Source organism: Varroa jacobsoni, unplaced genomic scaffold (assembly GCF_002532875.2).
Source record: "Varroa jacobsoni isolate VJ856 unplaced genomic scaffold, vjacob_1.0 scaffold_1214, whole genome shotgun sequence".
NCBI classification, from domain to species: Eukaryota; Metazoa; Arthropoda; class Arachnida; order Mesostigmata; family Varroidae; genus Varroa; species Varroa jacobsoni.
The window spans coordinates 331797-347407 of NW_019214116.1; the positions used below are offsets into that span (position 1 = coordinate 331797).

Genomic DNA, 15611 nt, shown 5'->3' on the forward strand with positions numbered 1-15611 from the left:
TTAAAAGTTATAAATAAAAAAAAAAGCTATGCAATCGTACGCAGGCGTACTGCTTCTGAATACTGCGAAGCTGTATATGTGTGGCTTGATAACCAGGCGACTTGAGCATATGATTGGATTTTCCATTATAATACATTATAATGTATACACTGCACTCAATAGCTTTTCATTGAAGTAAGCAATGGTAGGTTGGAACGATTCACGAAATATCACATATAAATATACATCGTGGACTGGTTAAAGTAGATTTACAATGGAAAAAGACCAAAATATAAAAAAAAAATGAAAACCTACTTTTTTTCTCTCAACAAAAAGTTAAGTGAAATTTGTCCATTTTTACAGCCTTAATGTTTCCTAGTGTAAATCTACAAGAGAAAAACAGATCCGTATAGTGAAATACAATGACAAACCAAAAGAGAAAGGTTACAAATAAATATGGGATCAAAAATTATTGGTCAACCAGGTGTATAGTGCAATGAACGATAACAACAGCAAAAAAAAGGGACTATATGGTACAGTGTTCGGGTAGTGCCACGACAAAGTAGGCGTTACTGGGAATGATTTAAAATTGCCGCCAAATGCCTAGACGGTGCCGACTGAAAATAGCTGTAGGGAAGCCACTATAGGTTCTGCGGTACACCGTCTTTTTTGTTGAAACGTTGTTTTGATAGATTTTTAATGCATTCTGTTGTTTTTTATTGAGCCTGTGTATGTGTAACAATCTCGTGTATTATCCCTATCTTCAGCAAGCATGTCTCTGTGTACTTCTGGCGTCTGTCCTAGAAACATCGACTATCTCATTGTTATTCCTCTTTATGTTGGCAACATTTTCTAGTAAGACATGTTAACATATGGCCGATGTTCGTTCGAAGTATTGATGACAAAAATGGCCCATGTTTATCAGGAATCTGCAGCACGAGCGGATCCGTTTGTCGAAGTATGACATTTGACCAACCAGAGATACCTATCCGATAGAAACTGGCTCGGTATTGTAAATGGTCTCCATCTTTCTCTGGTGAACTATTACGATTTCTAATATTCTAGTGGCTAACGTCCTTAATGGAGCAAAATCTATGAGACTTTATTGAGTGTAAGGTCTTGTTTACTGATAGTGGTCAAACAATGAATAAAAAACTTGTTTTTGAAAGGCACCTAAAGTTACAGTGTGGAAGCGTCGTGTATACACTGATTGGAGCGTAAGGATTTCATTAGATCATGAAAGGCAATTTATTACCTGTCTCTGACTTCAATCTTCGTAAAAATGTAACATCCGGATACGAATTCTTTATATTTTCTTGTAAACATAGCGTCAACTAGGCGGTAGCGCGAAAGCTAAATGCCGAACTGTAAAAAATTATATATCTAACCTGGTAAAATTAATTTTCTATGCGCATAAAAGTATCATCCATTCAAAATCGGTTCCATCTTTATCTACACTTAAAAAGAAAAACAGATCGCTTTTAATAAATACAAGCCAACATTTTTAAAATGAGTCATTTATATTTCAGCCTGTTACATTTATCTTGCGGAGATATACACAAATGGCAGTGGCAGCCATACGGTATGATAACTCCAAATTTCCGTGCTCCCCAAAGCCGCTATATATATATATATATATATATATATATATATATATATATATATATACTGCTTTCGCCTCTAGTTGCAACGATTTAGGCTACGGCGATATTCTAAATCAAAAACACATATTTAGGCTCCTCGTTATTTTCAGATAAACGAATTTGGCGTCCTTTTAAACTTCTCTTTTTCTGGAAAATAATAAATAGAAACTAGCTTACACTACTATTAAAGTACTACAGCTAAGGGTACCACTTTAGCTGCTGTTCGTGATAATTTGATTATAATACGGATGGATACGATAGCAAGCTTTTATTCTTTACTGATAACAAAGGTCGATCATTTCGGAATATTCCGGAAACAATTTTACAATAACGGCCCGTTTAGAGCTGATGCATTTATATCATACCGTTTGAAAAGCGCAGCTTTTATGTTCTAGGCAAATGAAAGGACAATCAACCGATTCAAAGGTCTTAGTTTAACTCAATTGCTTCAATCAGTAGCTCGATAACCATCTGCTTGAATTCAGGATGTGGATTTAAGATATTTCCTTGAAACAGTCTTCTTTTATAAACGATTCGTTTTGATTAAACTGCCGCCAGATGGAGCCACTATTAGCTGTAATACCGAATGTACGATTCGTCTTTTTCTTTTTATTAGAATAAAAATCTTTGTGACTTATCCTGCAGCAACTGGATAAGCAAGGAAAACGTTTTTGGGCGCTAACATGCTAACTATCGATAGCTGATTATCACCCAGCATTAATATTCACTGCAATCTATTGCTAGTCACGCACGCTAGCATAAGCTTGAATTTGCATATTGATTCACCCGTTGATAACTCCTTGGCCAGGTTGTCATTAATACAAAATATAATAGCAATATTATCTCGTTTGTTAAGCACATTTTGCCATAATGCTTCAATTGCATTAAAAAAAAAATTCTCAACTTTTGGTTTAATAAAAAATTGTAACTTAAAACGTATGAACACGTATCGACGTAGAGACGCTATTGTGACATTGTCACCACATTCCTCATGAACACAGACCTTCCATCTTATACCCTAGAGCACATATTCCGCACAAAAATAATAACATAGAGTACTGTTTTCGTGAGGCATTGTTATTCCAAATGGCTAACGGCCCTATCGAGCAAGAAACAAGTCGAACTTAGATAGCCTTACATGCCCTTAAATCAGTTGGACAAACATGTATCACGGTAAACTCAAAGCAAATAGCTCTGGCCCAAACAGGCGGGCAAAAGGTCGTCTATTCTGACAATGATGACAGCATAAATTAACCGCAATACAGGCTAGCGTATAGAGTCCGTGATGACATAACGTTAAGATTATACTGTCTCAAAGGAAAAACTCCTACTGTCAAAGGCATATACGACACTACCTTGGGTGCAGATGTAAAAATCTTCCCCTAGAGCTATAGAAAAAGCATTATACCCGTCGCCATAAAAAAACAATGAATGATGCTGAAACAATAAGACTTCTATTAAAGCTAGAGCAACAAACGACCAGTCTGTTGTTTTTTCGACGCCATTTCGACCATAAGTTCGTAAGCTGTTAACAAATTGTCCACGTATGGCCCCAGCTCCGTACATGTTTTGATTTGGCGGTGGTCATCGACAAGCAACAGCAGCCGGATGACAATGACAAAGGCATAATAATTGGACAAATAATATGCTTAATTATTTAATTCAAACTTAATGTGGCTCTCGTTTAATAGTATAATATTTGAATTTCTAACCGGCTCATACAATAATGAAATTAGATAATTTTCCATTAATTGATATTTTCGCCAAAAGTAAGAAGAGATCATTAGACGCACATAGGAAGGTAGCGAAATGGGATCGTCCACTGGTTCTAACTACGACAACCAATTAGATGTCATCCACTCGCTCCTCTGTAAGATATTACTATGGCTTTTCGCGTTACGGGAATTACAGGGTTCCTATTCCCCGATATAAAGTTAAACGAACTTTATATCGGGTACTTTTGTAGCGTGTAACAAAATCTTCTGATCTGCCGTCTGCGCATCGTTATTTGCTTCTTAACTCAAAATTTAGTACAAACCCACTGTTAGATTGTAGCAGAATCGAGAAACAGGTAACGTTTGTCCTTGTGGGCTCTAATAGAGATTATCGCCGAACAGCAACGACGCTGCTTCCATGGGACGTTCTACCGGTAGACTGCGAGGAGACTTTACATTATCTTGTTTCAAGTATCAAATAAATAAAAGCTTTGTATCTTTGCACTTATTTTTATCTTCCGTTTATAATAATTGAACTTTTTGATCAACTGCCATAAAAGGTATCAACTGTTTTATAACAAAGAACATTTTAGAAAAGGAAATACACTATGAACGAAGACAATCTGGACCAAGGGAACAGCTTTTAGTACTCGGTTAGAATAAGTCGATCAAATCAGACAAGCATGCAGTAGGACTAATTTATCTTTTTTTTTGTTTATTTGACCCTACACTAAAGCAAAAAGCATTTAGCGAACAGAAAAACAGAAGTACCACTTTTCCTTTTTATCTCATTTCTATCCAGAATCACTCTTTAATCTTTTTATGAATATAACCAGTTTATATAAATGAAATCGTTTTCTATGAGAAACGAAAAGCAAAATCTATTTGATGCCAAGTTCTTTATTTGATTGTTGTGGCTATCAAGGAGGTTTTGATTTCTCTTTCATCTGCACATTTAAACTTTTCATATACTATTTTCACATTTTTACATAGGGTAAATAGATTTGTTGTCATTTATATATATAAAGATACGGACCGGGTTTGTATTTACTTTGATTTGACTATGGATTTAACTTTAGCTAATACGTACGCTTCTAAGCCTCCTTTGTTAGTTTAGCAAGCAAATTTTTCGTTAATATTTTTTTAATTTCTTTCATGCTGGTACATTAGGTAGGGAACAATTGATCGCTCACCATAACTATAGTTCGTAGCCACGATTAATACGCTAAACACGGCCAATATGAACCTTCTCATAATGGGATCATTTCCGCGCATCCATATTTTCCACACACAAACGCTTTCGATCTTGTCGAGTAGCATTTCGTGAGAGTAACAAACCTCGCTACAAACTGCACGCTTTCCAAATAACTGTTATTCAAAAATCTTCTTTGTTGCCATCGACTCGACACGAATCTGCGCCTAACAGATCCTTTGTCACCCAAAAACGCTCGTCGATTTTATCTTCGGTTAAAAAAAAACACCTTCAGCATCCGCTGGCGTTACACTAATATTATAATTGTGCACAACTAAAGATTCTCTGTTTTTCTTATCGGTTGTGCTCCAAAGTGTACACTTTGGGTAGTTTACTCAGATCGAGAAACGGGCCTGTCGCTTGTCGGTGACCTCACGAGCAAGATTCTGGCCCAGATTGCCTCCGATCACAGTGCGATTCCTCTTCTTGAACCTTCTTCGTTGACCGATGAGATTGAGGAGCTCGCACCCTCATCCTTTTCCCCTTTTTTCCTCAACCTCCTTTCTACTATGTCGCCATCAACTTTTCCGGCTCAAACGGCAGCAAATGCGCCACGTCTTCGGTCTTCGATGCTACTCAGCGTTCCGCTCCTGGCGCCGGATCCTCGACGCTCGATGACGTTCCCACTGCAACCGGCACTGAACCATCGTCCATTGGCCGAATCTTCTTCTGTTTATTCTGTTTTGGCTCTGCTTAATCATCTCCTCCTAGTTGGCGATTCTTAGGCTGCGTTTTGAAGTCAACAGAGTTAATATTTTGTCGTTGTTTAATGCCCGATCTGGCCCGTACTATTTTCTCCTGTCGCTGAACTGCAGTCGTCACTGCAGAGCTCCACGCTGTTGTTCACAGAATCATACGTAATTCTTCTTTTTTTGCTATCTTCTGTCGAGTTGTAACTGTCGGGGCACTTGGAGTAGCCGATCGCTTCGGAATGATGATTCCGCTATTCACCTATTCGAACCGATACGCAGCGAGATATTCCCATAGCCGCCAGTTTCCGCCCCGCGAACGCTATAATGCGCGTTCATAATTTGTCTCATGTCTTCCAGAACATCAAAACTGGTTGTCCTTTAGTGTACTGTCGCGTCAACCCCGCTGACGAGCAACTAGAGCGTAATTAGCTATCGTAGCGGTAACAATACTAGAAGTTGTTAGCGCTATAACTTGTAGTTACTGGCTGTGATGATAAGTAATAATGTATGCCCAGCAACGCTCGGCAAAGGTGCTGGTCACTTTGCTACTTCGCTGTGCAGTTACTTCTCGGCAGGCAGCAGAAGCGGCTAGACTGGTACAATATCATATAATGGTTTGACTAACAACAACAACAGGAGCACCGGACGGTAACAACAGCGGCGCGGTGGAACAGGGGATATCCAGGTCTTGTTGCGAGTGCCATTCGTTCCTTACAATCGTTCTATCAGCCCCAACAGGTATGGAGCCAGTAACCAGCCACATGAAGCAATGCTCAACGGCCAACTAGACGCAGAAACTGGAAACGTTTATGTCGTAAAAATAAATGGATGAATAGATGAATGGATAAATGTTTTTATCTCTCACATAACAGATGCATTAGAACGGAGTCGGAGTTAAGGGGCATTCTCCTGTTACGTTTCTACTGGACTACTTTTCTGGACAAATGTTTTACAGAAAATACGTACTGTTTTGACGTTGTTCCGACGGCCATCGTTTATCTTCAGCTCGTTCTTCTAGAATTCTCGGATGTACATATAGTTATCAGTGTATCTCAACATACACTCCCATTCGCGTTCGGCTAATGGCCGGCTCAGATGCATAGAATAGGTCTTAGGTTTTGCATTAATGCGCAAGGGAACTATAATAATATATAATATAACATCCATAGGTTGTTCAGTTATAACAGGAAAAGCTTCCACAAGCATGTATACGCGCTTTTCTAAGCGGACAGGATTAGGTTCGTTCCATATAAATTTTTTCCGTCAATTTTTTTTTTTGTTATCATTATTGGAACCGTCGAAGCTAGAAAATCTGTAGAGCTATCAACGGTTCTTGAATAAGGGCTGTCGAATTCGTTAGCAGGATTAAACAACACGAAAGGTGGATGCGTCTTGCGAATCGTAAAGCAAAAAACATGTCCAGACAAGCTGACAAATATTGAAAATATAAAAAAAAAAAATAGAATACCTTACGATCGATGTCCATTTTCAGTAATTGGCCTGACATTTACTTTCAATATGTAATACTGCACAATACGTTATTGCTTTTTTTACTGTTCACGGTACAAAGTTCGCCTTATTTATCTGCCCCAAAAATACCCCAACGTAAAAAAAACCAACATCTTTAATCCGCATATAATTACCAAGAGAGAAAGAAGAGGTGACCGTATTAGCGGAAGCAGACGACAAAAAAAGAGGAAGCTTTGCGATTTGAACAGTTATCTTCCCATGAGCCATTCCTTGCTTATGGTAGCACGTGAGTCCGATTGCATTAGACACGAAGAACAATTTATAAGGAACTTCTGTAGAAAAACACCGTTGCTCCTGTCGGTGCCACCCTGATTGCACTGTTATGTGAAGCTATTACGTGTAGTCCCAGAGTTGAACCGAAGTAACGGGTCATCAGGTTTCCTGTCTTTTCATTCTTCTGTTTATCGCTGCAGTTGCTGGGCAGTTGGCTCGTCTTTGATGAAACACCGGCAGCAGGATGGCAGCGGCGACATTTCGGTAAACTTAGCAACATCGCTTCTAATGCTATCCATTACCCTGATGTCTACCTGTTGCCTGACGGGCGTCACCAGCAGAGGCTGTAGCCGTCGTCGTTGGTGGCGTGTGCTTTCAAAAGAAAAACAAGCTAATGCTGTCTCCCTTATTTTAGCGTTGGCTCTGCCGACCAGTACAAACAGCGGATTCAAGAATAGCCGTAGTAGTTAACGAAATTCGTATTGCAGCCGCCAGAACGCAAGACGCCAACGAAAGACAGACGATGATCAAAATGATGACGAAGTTGCTCCAACGAGTAGCTGGCGACTAACAGACCAACTGGAAGATGTTTTGGCAACATTCATAGCAACAATAGCAACAAAAGCAAGAAAACGACGAAATAAACGCAGGTGAACGAACCGGGACCCAAAACGGACACAAATAACTAGAAGCTTAGCAACGATTTCTGTGTGCGGTTTCCCACTAGCCGCGGCAGCGCGTTCCTCCCGCATTTGTCGTTGCCGTCTTGATTTGCGTCCCGGTTCAGGCTGTGCCGTCTGTAGTGCTTTCACCCCAGCTGCGGTTTTTGATGCCAGGACAACTGATGCGGTGCTACATGGTAGCCCAGGCAGCAATAGCCGTCGATCGCCAGTGATATTAAGAAGTCTTGGAGACCCGATGTGTATCACGGCAAATCGATGCGAGCGTGAGCACTGCTCTACACATCGTTGAGGCATTTTTGTCGCCGCCACCATAGCAGCAGCAGCCGAGACAAACTAAAAGCGGCGTACATATATGTATATATCGTTTAGGGGGCTAATAATGAAATACGCGTAGTAAACGTAGTGAGGCAGCGGCGATGACAAAATTGTCGCTCAACCCCACAGACAGCCTAGCTACAACGATACGCAAAAGACAGACACGGTCAGAGTCCTCGCTGGTTCATTTATTCGCTTGCCCGCTCATTCACTCAGTTGTTGTAATGATCTATTGTGGTATCGTATTATCACAGCTGCCACAAGCGAAGCCATCGTGATGCTGGAGCTACTGAAGTGCTACAAATTGTCACCCGCAGTGGCAATTATTATTATTAGGAATGGGCAATATTGGCCTATACTCTAGACCTTCCTGTTGCTTGAGGTCTGTTGACGGGTGCGAAGGGCCATTGTAACAGGGAACTACTACAATTATAACTAAAACGAATTCGATCTGTAATTCGAAAAGGGATAAATCTTGATTGCAACCAGAACTCGCTGATTCGTTTGTTCAGCCGGATTAAATCGAAGACCAAAGCTGAAGGCGAGCAACAAACAGGCGAGCACAAAACTAAGCTAGTGCCGTGATTTCATTAAGCAGCTCATGGCAAATTAGAGTCTGAGATGGATCGCGCACATATGATATGGAACCTACTTAGTTACTAGAATACTGACTATGTCTCGCCTTTTTTCGTTGTTGCTGCCATTGCAGAATTTAGGCACGAGCAGGTCCATAAATTTTACTCTAGATACTACAGTCACTCTGAGTGGATGAATACATTACGATGCGATAAGAGCTCACCAAAGAAATGTTTAGATTCTGAAGAGAAATCTGATTGTCCAATACGTTTTCAATGCTCACTTGAATAGCGCGACTGGAGAAAAGAAACCCTTTTATGGTTCTTCTTACGATGGTCTATCATTCAAACGGAACCGTTGCAACTGGCGACGGACGCGGCTTCAACGACTTGTTGTCGGCTCGATTGACGAACCGTCATCATATCCGTTTCTACAGCTGACCAGTCTCTCAACAGGGGGCGCTTTTTGTGATGGCAAGTCATTCGCGCTTCGACCCCTGACCAAGCCTGTTGGGTCGACTGCCGCGAGAGCTCATTGCCGCTGCTGCTTTTTGCGTCGGTAAACAAAAGATACGGTCACTTACACTATATAACAGCCAAGCATTTTGGCAAAATCTCCTCGGCTGGGGCTGGCGACCGGCAGCGACCTGAGGGACGGGAAGTCAACAGGCGACAAGCCAGATAAAGTACCAGCAGTTCTTCACGAGGTGCGAGCTTTACGAAGCACGTGCACGTCGAAGCTCGAGTTATTTGACCGCCGATCAGAAAAAGCTGCAGGAAAACGACGAGAAAGCATAAAATATACAATTGCCTTTACTTCGGCTACTTACGATCTATTTAGCTATCTACCTGGTTGCAACTGAGCGCTACGGAAATATGCGTATTTGAGAGTTCACTGGAGTGACGAACTTCAGAAATGGTAACAGGTATAGAAGACAAGAACAACAATGACATCAAAAGCTAGTAGAAGTTGTTTTGATTAGCTAGAGGTCAGCCGATCATACGCGAATGGATCGATTGCTGTATGTTTGACTTCGGCGGATTTGCGCTTATTCAGGCCAAGAAGGCACGGGCTGATGGCAATATATATATTGAGATAGCATAGATCGGCAATCTCTCTGACTAGAACATAGCAAATTGATGCTTGGTAACTACAGATATGTGAGCCTCTTATCAGTCAACAACCAAATACGGCCTGGGGAACAGAAGGCCGGGAAAGGCTGGGAAATCCCTTTGCGACATATTACAACCGAAAAAAAGGCTCCAAGCTATTCTTGCGTATTGTTGTGGAATGCGTGCCGACGAAGCCGATTTAATGAACGATTAGAAGGAGAGTCTGAATAAGCAAAAAATAGATCAATGGCGCAAAAATATGTACAAGTAAAATAGCCTTGAATATCCAGTAAATTATAGTGCGAAAAATTTCTCTGACAAGAGAGTGCAACAATGAACACCAATGGTGGCCTGTCCCTGACTGTCGATGACGGTGTCGACGTTGGTTTCCGTCTGCTTCTCCTGGCGTGCGCCGCAAATTTTACTTGTAAGGTTCACTTTCGCTAGTGGTGACTATCCGTCGTCTCTTTGATAGAAGAAGAAATTGAAGTACTTAGTTTCGCTGAAATACTCCGATGCCGTTCATCATATAGAGGAAACATGGATTACAACTATTTAAGCTACAGAACTAATACTAACGTATGTATTCATCAGCAAATTAAACTACTCGAATCGGTCAAATTAAATCAGCGTTGTACGAGACACCACGGGTCTGTTCGTACTAATTCCGTGTTACGAACTTTCTCGAGGTTGCTATTAGAATTAGCCTGTGATTATAGTATCAGCAACTGAGCCCTACTAGAAATCTAGTCGGAGTAGACCTGTGAAACGTCACGGCCACCGTGCAAGTCTGACTTTTTGTCCTTTGTATTACATTTTTTAATGTTTGTCATCCGTGGTCTTCATAATCTTTGCTCGTGACCATTTTGTTTGCCAACGCCGCCATTCGGATCAGCTATAGTTACTATACAGAAAGGCGCAATGGTCGTTCAGATCACAACGCTCTCAACGCTGAGTTTCGCACAGTAAGCCTAATAGTTAGTTTTAAACTTATATATATATATATATATATATCCATTCTATTAAATATAGCACGCATGTAGAATCCCGAATTCAACAAACATTTACAATTCTGATACTAAAGGAGACCCAGTTTGTTTTCGTCATGTCGTGTGAACGAATGCAACGACCCGTCAATTAGTCCCCAATATAATACCCAGCCTGACTATACAGGGCGTTTCAAAGACGTACCAACTGTTTAGTAGATCAGATTTCAGCTTATTCTTTCTCTCCATGGGGCATATAATTGTAAATAATAAGTATACGAACAGTAGCGTTTTAGCACAATTTTGGTGGAAGTAGGAAGGGAATATCGCACGGAACGTCAGGTAAACCTACTTACGCAACCTACAATTAATCGGGTAGAAAATAAATTTACAAGGGACAGTACGTTCGTAGACGACGTGTTCGGAAAGTCTCATCAGTCAAGAAAGGGTACCAGAAAGACCGATCGGAGCATCCCAGCCATCTGTCGAGCCGTCGTGGGCTTAGTATCAGAAAATCAAGCGCTCGTCACAGTTTAAAGCATTGTAAAAAAAAGTTACATTCTACTAAGGATACGCGCTATCGATGAACTTAGAAACTTGCGAATGGGATGCACAACTTTCATGAAAGACCGTTTGGAACTATACTCTATTTAAATGACGACACATTTAATTGCACCCAGCGGCCACTACAAGTCCACATGTTTCGCAAAAGTACCACATGAATTTTCAGCGCAGCGCGGCAAATGCTTAATTCTACAACTCCATTTTGACAGTATAATAACGCGTGCCAAATACATGGATTTAGTCCAAGAATCTGATTTATTATACATTCGGGAAAACTGGTGAAAAAAATTCGCAAAAAATTTTATTTCCGTGCACATCTTGATGAGAATCCTCCAAACTGACGATGTGGCCTTATAGAATATTCTGCCCGTCTTCCACACCTGACATCAATGGACCCTCTTTGTCTTACGGGGACGCCTTAAGTATAAAGGGTACGCTAAAGAACTGACGTCGCTAAAAGATTAAGGAATTTTTTTGTCATATGTAAAAGAAACCCTGTCTAGACCCCCACTAGACCACGTTAAACAGTATCGCATTTACCGTTATTATGGTAATACTTTTGAACATTTGCGATAGGCAGCATTCAGGCATTTTATGTAGATCTCGTCATTTGAAAATTAGAGCTGCAAAGCCTTATAGAAATGAGAGCTATACACAATCTCCTCTAGGACACCTCATGCTGTACGTAATTAAAAGCTTTATTGACTGAGGTCTGTACGTGAAACATCCATTCGTAGAAATAGATTGAGCTGCTATGGGTGACGTACCGTCGCAAGTTTAAACGTGCCATTGTTACACTATGCAAACGTAAATAGCTTTCTGTACGTTGCGAAGAAGGTCAGCTTGGTCTTTTCCCTTTTTGTTTTTTTTTTTTTTTGTTAATAATACTTAAATTTCAGGTCCATGCTTTTTCCTATTACGTGAAATATGTATGTGTATATTTAAATCGTGCCACTTACATTCTATGTCTAGCGTTGTAATTAAGACCAAGCGTTCTATGCGTTTCGTTAAATTTTGGTACAATTAATATTTTCCCATCTTCAAGGAAAATTAGATATGGAAAAGGTTAAGATATCTGGATCAGGTCCAACTAAAAATTTTAGTCGTAGTGTATCACACAGAGAATGTCATCAGAAATTTGAATTACCATATATATATATATAGTGATCCTATGTTTTATCGGCACCGGTATTGCGTAGTTTTGGAAATATAGAAATCACGCATGTGTGGCCTTATAACTGCTTGAACAACCTACTTTTTTTGTTTACCCAAAGACCAGACTCGAATTGATTAGCCCACATTAGCTTCGAAGAGAGGACAAATTGTCGGCCGGCCCATATAATATTATTATTAGATAGCAGCACTATATCAGACATTTCACCCAACTCGGTACGCATTTAGATGATTTCTTTTATTATGTTATCTCTGAGTAACTAAATGCACCGGCACTGAGGTCGCGTGTTTCGAATGAGCCTAATACTTTATGGATACACTTTATGGACAACTGACAGGATGCGGTAGCTTCTAGCCTGAGATCTATCGTCACTTGTGCGCCAACTTTCAAATCTTCATAGACAAGCACGTGCCCTTTGTACTGGAAGGCTCAATGTCTCGTAGCATGGTTAGAGACGATCTGAACTTAAACTCTAGCATGTACTTGATAACTCGTCAAGCTTATAAACATATACTTGTCGAATTTAATCGACGGATAGCACTTATCCGTCCCATACACCGAAACGTACCAAAAGATGGGCAAAGGGAGGAAAACGTACCGGAATAGCGGTTATGCAGAAGCGTTCGTCTTCTCAGTCGTTCACTTGCATTTCGCATAACTGAATATCATAGTTTTTATTTTCACAGTGTATTTTAGCGTGTTCCTTAGTGAGACCCTCCCATGCTGTTGGCTGTGCAAGTGGGTCTTTTACCCAGCTGCCACAGAGAAGCGGTTCTTTTGCGACGTCCATACTTCTCAAGAACTCTGTGGGTAAAGGAAGACAGCGAACTCTTCCCGTGGTTTGGCTTCATTTCAGATTGCCTCGTAGCACACTTAAAATAAAACGAAAATTCAGTGATAAATTTAATTTGAAAAAAAAATAAGGTATAAAATTATGTTCGAACAATTTGTATCAAAGGCCACCTTGATCTGTGTTTGGATAATCAAAAGCAAAAATATTTTGATGTAATTATTCAAGATAATAAATACCATAACTGCGCGTACCTTGCTGTACGAAAAAATGTATTATAAGGGCTTTTATTTTAAATACCGACACGTAACGAAGATTATTTTCTAGTGAGAAAAAAAAATATCGACAGTCCTATTAGTAATATATTTTTGTCTGTGTGTATTCGTAAATGTTGGGACTAGTAAAGCCAAGCCCAGAAAATAAATTTTAGTAATAATCATTTTCGTCTTATGAAAATGATGCGGTCGAACTTTCGACCTTTAAACGGAACAGTCTATTTAAGCTAAGAATCAGCCAAAAATTGCATTGACAACCATAGCGTACATTTGGCCCACATTTGGATCAGTCAAACCGCATGAATAAAACAGTCTAAACCATTAAATCTAAAAGATGCCAAAAAGACTTTGCCTTACGGATAATTTACTTATTTCTTTGATTTCCACAGAAATTGCTTTACAGAAATTGATTAGTGTTATTTACGTCCGAAATTGGTAACATACCAATGGGTGACAAAGCTAGATTTCATTATGTACTATATTCGTCATCATGAGGGTAGAGTAACGTTGTTTGAGGTTGGCAAAGCTCAACACCATACAGCCATGGGAAGTCTTCCCATCCCCCCGAAGACAAAGTCTACGACCGGATCAATTACAATATCATCAAATAGCATCAGACCTTTGGCACAAATAGCGGTAACGTAGATACTTTACGGAAAATGGAACAACCAGAAATTATTACCCTTGGTTAGCACCCTATAGCTGAATCCGCTTGCTTATCTACCCCATGTCAGCGACTTCTTATCCTTCTATTATATAATAAAAACACTGCTCTGTGCCGTGTATCTATCAGTTCAAGTTTAACATTGGGAATGAGGTGGTCTAGGTTCGAAACCGGACGTGGACATGGTTTGTTTCCTGTTAGAAGGGGCCATCAGCTGTTTGAGGCAATGACTAGTCAAAGCAGTACCGAATTGAATAACATTCTAAACGCGAATTTAACGCTTAACAACAAACAAACAAACAAATTAATGAAGAGTGTTGGTAGTGGCTGAGTTCCTTATATAATTTTTTCGCATTTTCACCATCCGATTTGCGCTCACGGCGATAAAAACTAAATGTGTAGTACAAATACAGGGAAATGTTAATTAAGACTTTAAAGACTCCGTTATGACGAAGTATATGTTAGATTTAAATAATATTTTTCGCGTATCTATATAGAACACAACTGAAGTTGGGAACGCGAACGCCGCTGCGCTTATGTGCACACATATATATATATATATATATATATTTTAGTGATTCCTGCAGGCGTCAGTCGATTATCTTTTTGTAAAGAGGCGTATTGGTGATTTCTACCAAAGCTTTTTTTTTTTCGATTGTTCTTATTAGTTCTTGTCGTTGTTGTTGCTATTCATGCTGTCACCTGCAGCGATTTATTTCGTGGGATGTTCCGCTTGGACTGGCTGAGTCAATTACGGTCACCATAACAAAAACGTCGGGGCAGAAGTAGATCAAAAGTAGTCGGCAAGGTAACGTCTTAGCCGTCAAAGTGGCCATGATCAAAATAGCCTAGACAAAGTAACATTTTCGGCGGTTATTTCTGTAACTGGCACCGCCGCGTAACGATCGTCGCCAGCTGACCATTCCTGGCGGCGGTACCACTCGGTTACCGCAGCTTTTCCTCGTCCAACTACGTAAACAGCGACTACAAGAATTGCACAGTGGCATCCAGTTCAGCTAGAAGCACCAGTTCCTGTCGGATTTTCATGGAGAAATCACTGAGAATCAGCATTTACCTGCCGCAAAGGCCGCTGGTTGTCAGACCTTCAATTCAAGAAGAAATTGTGATCGATGGTTCGCAACGGTCACGCGGATCCGGTGCCGCCCAATTATCTGTTTGCGCGTCACTGTTTGAGCAGAGCGTCTGTTCCGTTCGGTGCATTTATGATATATGGCGACAGCTAGAGTCGAGAAGGCTTGGAGGGAAATGTACTATCTAATGCTGGCAAACGCTTGAAGAGAATGAGCTCGCAAGTGGTGGCAATGCACGCTATTACTGCTGCCGCTGTCGCCGAGCTATCTTTGAAGGCCGGGAATAGAAACGCTATTGAAAATGAGAATACATTGATTTCGTAATGCGTGAAACACGCTAACGCACGAACAAACAGA

The 15611-nt window shown here is 40.4% G+C and overlaps 1 protein-coding gene across 6 annotated transcripts in view; it reads right to left on the minus strand.

The window, feature by feature from the left end:
- The window catches only part of LOC111267737 (uncharacterized), a 25109-nt gene extending 19707 nt beyond the window's left edge, over positions 1-5402 (minus strand). Inside the window, exon 1 of one of the 6 annotated variants that reach the window (XM_022846183.2) lies at positions 4531-5379. In XM_022846183.2, coding sequence (XP_022701918.1) covers positions 4531-4657 — 127 coding nt within the window. In that variant the 5' untranslated portion in view covers positions 4658-5379. Of the gene's footprint in view, positions 1-4530 lie in introns of all 6 variants that reach the window. The other 5 variants (XM_022846182.2, XM_022846184.2, XM_022846189.2 and 2 more) reach the window with 5 other exon arrangements.
- Positions 5403-15611: the final 10209 nt, after the last annotated feature.